This window comes from Halyomorpha halys, unplaced genomic scaffold, assembly GCF_000696795.3.
Source record: "Halyomorpha halys isolate HHAL.00 unplaced genomic scaffold, Hhal_1.1 Scaffold99.1, whole genome shotgun sequence".
Taxonomy (NCBI): Eukaryota; Metazoa; Arthropoda; class Insecta; order Hemiptera; family Pentatomidae; genus Halyomorpha; species Halyomorpha halys.
In genome coordinates, this window is record NW_027108239.1 from 1,240,729 (window position 1) to 1,246,016 (window position 5,288).

The 5,288-nt window shown below is 30.7% G+C and overlaps 1 protein-coding gene across 2 annotated transcripts in view; it reads right to left on the reverse strand.

Moving 5' to 3' along the window:
* Window positions 1-5,288, reverse strand: part of LOC106677433 (high affinity cAMP-specific and IBMX-insensitive 3',5'-cyclic phosphodiesterase 8) — a gene marked incomplete in the record, with an annotated part of 452,021 nt that overhangs the window by 94,381 nt on the left and 352,352 nt on the right. For both annotated transcript variants that reach the window (XM_067046608.1, XM_067046609.1), the window contains 1 exon segment: window positions 3,864-3,997. In XM_067046608.1, coding sequence (XP_066902709.1) covers window positions 3,864-3,921 — 58 coding nt within the window.

Genomic DNA, 5,288 nt, shown 5'->3' on the forward strand with positions numbered 1-5,288 from the left:
TTATGATGAAGATTTATATATAAGGGTTTTATGAGGTACTAAACCTCAATGAATTGTCTTATTTAAAAATTGAAAAACTTAATTTAATTGTTTTTTAAATTTTATAGCAAGTTGAATGTTTAAAATATATAAGCTTCATTATATTAAAAAAAATATACACACATTGTTTATTCATTGTTCAGTAACTTCTATTGGTTTAATTTATTTATCATTATATAAAAATGTATTGTGCCACAAAAAATTACAATTTATCATTGTATGGATATCTATGATCAGAACTTAATAATAAATTAGAATATTATAAGGTAGTTATTTGTTATCAATATTCATACATTTGAGTTACTTTTAAAATGGACAACATTACCTAATAAAATAGAATGAAATTTGTTTTTATTCCAGTATAATTAATAGAAACCACTCATAATAATAAATACTTGTTAGTATAAAACTATAATCAAAAATATTTATATAAAAATGAAAATATTCCTGAATAATAAATTAAAATATTTAATTATGATAAATTTTATATCACATTCTGTGCATATAAATAACCATTATGAGCCATATTTTGCATTATATTACTTAAATTAATTTAAAAATGGAAAATAATAATTGGGAACCCATAATTTAGATTATAGTAAATAAAATAATAGTGACTGATCAATATGTATCTATAACCAAAAATATTTAATAAAATAATAAAAGACTTGAATAATAAATTAAAAAAGTTAATTATGATAAATATAATATTCCATTTTGTGTATATAAATAACCATTCTAATTTTCTTTATATAGCTATATTTTTTATTCAATTATTTAAGTTAATTTAAAAATGGAAAATAACAATTGGGATTCATTATTTGAATATGATAAATATAATTAGGGTAAATGATTAGTATATCTCTATAACAAAAAATATTTATTAATAAAAAAAAATAGTTCCAATTAATAAATTAATATAGTTTATTACAAACACTTTTTGTACATAAAAATGTTTTTTTCAACAAAGTTAAAATTAATATGATGTATTGCAAATATTATGCAAATAATAAATAGAGGGATATTTTTAAAATAAAATATTAAAATAAATAATGAAGTAGGATTTATAAAAAACAAATACAAAAAAACAATAACACACAAATAAATATACACACAAGGGTGTACCCAGGATCAAAATTAGTGGGGAAATACACACACACATATATATATATATATATATAAAGTTAGCAGTCCATTAATAGTAATTATAATTACTTGCTTGGAAAAAAGTTTAATTTCATTAAGATAATAATTATTTGTTCTCTTCTAGGGGGGCTGCTTTATTATTACTAAATAAATTATTACGTACATATTTGACTTTGCTGATAGAGAGTTTCTACAAATAATTGATATGTAAAAACATAAATTTATGAATAATTCTGGCATTTAATTTCAAGTTTCAGCAGTTTTTACTTCATGAAAATCCGATCTCTTGTCATTTATGTTCCGTCCAAAATTGCTAATAAAGGAATGAGGGCTGTGGCAGCCGAGCTAACGAGCACGTGAACAGTAGGAAATTGAAAGTAAGCACAGTTGAGCTTGGATAGGACTTGGATGGGTGACCGCACGAGTAGTGGGGGTAAAACTTCCAACCCCCACCCCAGGCTCCCCCTACCAAGAGGGGCGGTAGCTTCCTATGACTCTAACCTCATCAAATGCTTCGGTAGTCGATTGTGCTTACCTCCATCTTCCCACAGTTCACGTCCTCGCTAGCTCCGCTGCTCCAGTGTTCATTTTTGTTAATTATTTTCACTAATAAAACTTTGAAATCGAAAAAGAGAGAAAAATAACTCCCCCACCCCTTCAAATCTGAGGCTATACTTTAAAGATAATGATTTTACCGATTCGATGTTAATTAAGCTTTTCAGTCATGTACGTCCGTACTAGATTTACTAACTTCTTTATACGATAAATTGCCGCGAAACTGCATGTAAATAATATTGGGAGATATTATCGCAGGTCAGAAGGCCAGAAGTAGCGATAATAGAATACGACTAATAAACTTAGCCGTCTCGAAATCTATTAATCATAAGTACTACGTTTAAACATTAGGAAATTCACAAATATATATGAAGATAGAAAAATGTATAATGTGTTTTGGAACCTTAAACCTAAGCTTCTCAAAAACTTAAACAAAATAAAATATTTCCAGTAAGGACAAACAGAATTTGATGGTTCTAATTTTTTTCGTTGTTCTGTAGGGTTTTGGCCGCCAATACCAATAAACAAAATCGGGAACTTTATCCGAGATAGCTTCTGCGCAGTAGCTGAAAAATTATTTATTTTTCATAACCAGTAGTGCCAAAACGCTTCTAACGATTTTGATGAAACTTATATATATATAAAAAAAAATTGTACTAAACTCTGCATCCAAATCAATTCGGATAGTCGTGTATGTGGACCAGAGATCTATTCTACGTGCCGTCTGTAGCTGAGGGAGTTAAGGCGTTGGTATTTGTAACCTCGGAACTACAGCGACGTGGTTAGAAACCGGGCAGAGGTCGACTTTATTTCTGAGGTGGTCCCACGAAATAAAAACTTGATCCACCACCATGGTTAGAATAGTGTAGTATCCTGTAAATAACATTCACATCTTTGCTACAGTTCACCCAACTAAAATTTACGAATATAACATATTTATTCATTTATGTAATGGATTGGGTTAGCTGAGCGGATAAGTCATCCAGGTCCCAGTTCGATCTGGGAGATCACCAGTTTGAGTGAGTATTTGGACCTTCGTTGGATTAGGGTATAAACCTGGGGGATGAGGATGAGTATGAATGCAGACCACATGGGCCGTTTGTTGTGAAATGAGTTAAGTGCCAGTTTTGATTGGCTCGTGAGTGCAGAGGTGCCAGTTCGAATCCTGCCTGGAGGACCATGGTTAGTGTAGACCACTTCTTCTTCTATCTAAAACAATTGATCAACCAACAGTACTACCATACTAAGTACTCAGGTTAAGGCTAGTGAGAACAGGTTTTTTTTTTTTTTCTAATTAATAATTATTTCTTAAAAGCTTTTTATATTTCTGTTGCTAAAACTATTTTTGGGCCCTCTTATCATTTATTTTAGATATTTACAAATAGCGAATAAAGTTATTACAATTAGTTCATTAAAGCACATAAATGATAATTCGTAGAATAGTATTTTCTACCGGGCCGAAAAGAAACACGGCCAATTTATTGCTAGACCCCCTCTCACAATGTTATGGTTTTTAAGAATTAATAAATAATTTTGTATGCACAAAATTATAAACTGTTTACAATGTGAGATTTTATAAATAGCTTTAAAAAACGAAATTAGAAACTTAAAAAACAATATATATATCACATTCCTTTCCCCTCCTAAGGACAGGAGGGCAGTGAGAACGGCAGAGATCCCATCTGAAGAAGTGGTTGTATCAACAAATAAATATTTTTAAAAGCAGTATACAACTCGTAAAGATTCAGTCCAAAAACGTCGTTAAGTTTATTCACAAAAATTTTCCAATTAATTTAATTTCAAGTCCAAAATTTCACTGTATGAACCTAAATTTAATATATTAGAGGTTTATATTAATATCTGATAATGTTTTTATATTACACCCCTACAAACATACAGTATGAAAGGACACTGGTTAGACCTATTGAAAAATCATATCTAAATTATATAACTTAAATACATTACTTAGCAATGAAAGATTCGTGGGGAGTGGTCCAGCGAACCATGATCCATAGTCAGCTAGAATTGAACCCACATAATTTCAGACTTTATTTATTATTTTAATGATTAATTAATAAAGTCATATTAATATTGTTAATTAAAAATAAAAATCAGTTACTGACCTTGGGGAGATTCGGGGACGTGGGCCTTGGAGGATCGCCTACTGCACGTGCATCCCATCCTCTGGCAGTCTCAGAGCATGCTGCGGGACCACGCCTAGGACCACAGGGACCAGATACCAGATATTGATTCTGACCTATCGCAAAAGATTATATAATGTAGTCAATATTAACACCTGCCTCGTTTCTTATCAAGGAGAAACAAATTATTAATAATAAATATAAATTAGATGTATATGTAATTCATATAATAGAGATTGAAATAGACACTAACCAGTATTCTTTTGAAATATGACTGGCTTATACAACGTGCAATATATCTTGCCATAAATATAATTATATATGACGTATCAAGTATCGTTAATTAGTGTGTGTATTTGTAACAAAATACAAGTTTTTTTTTGGTTCTATCTGAAAAGTGTTGTATGACTATAGAGACGTACGAACTCATGAATGAGATAACCAGGTAGATTACTCCTACTGTCAGAGGATAATTCCCGCCCCCCTCCAAGTAACTTCTGACATACGGAGGGGGAGGGGGTTATCCACAAGGTACCACTCTATTCAGACACTACAATGGGTGGTCAAGTTTTATATTCGTCGAAACAGGAATTGTATACAGCAGAAATAAAAATCGGTCCTCCAGATCGGATTCGAATAGGCGCCGCTGCAGCTTCCAGGTTGCAAAGACCTAGGCCTCAACCCCCTGAGCTATAGAAGGCCTATTTTCCTCCTATACCGCGCCGCTTGTCAGAGTATCGAGATCTTAAACCCCTACTGAAGCAGTGAAATCAAACTTCTTACAGTGATTGATTCTGATATGATCGCCGGCTCCACACCTGTGGAAAATCATTTGTCCAACATTTGTAAAGTATGAAAGGTGAAGGGTTGATAAAAGAAATTGAGGCTTCACACACATGACAAAGGGCGTGCCTGAACAATTTATTTGTCACAACAAACACTAATAAAGAATATTTATATCAATTAACAGACGCATGTTTAAATATTGTATTTCCAAGCAAATTCAGAAATGAGTTAGGCTTTCACTCCACCATGCAGTTCAATATTAATTAATTCTATCTTTTTTGTTTGTTAGTCTAGTGTGTGTTTATTTATTCACAAAGATTAATAAGGATCAATTTTGTTAGCTATTAAAATAGCATTACATAAATCACATTATTTCCATCTAAAGAAATTAAAATTTTAAGAACTTTCAAAAGTGTTCTTTTACTTATATTCATGTTTCTAACACTAAACATTTCTACTGTTTTTATTAATTTAAGTATTATTAAGCTTAATAAGAAGAAAAAAGGAGGATAAAAAGGTCAAAACGTAATGAGAGAGAAGAATATTCATGTAATTAAAAGTAATCAAAATAATAAATTTTCTAGTTAAATAACACATTTTTTTTCTTTAGTTTTATAACAG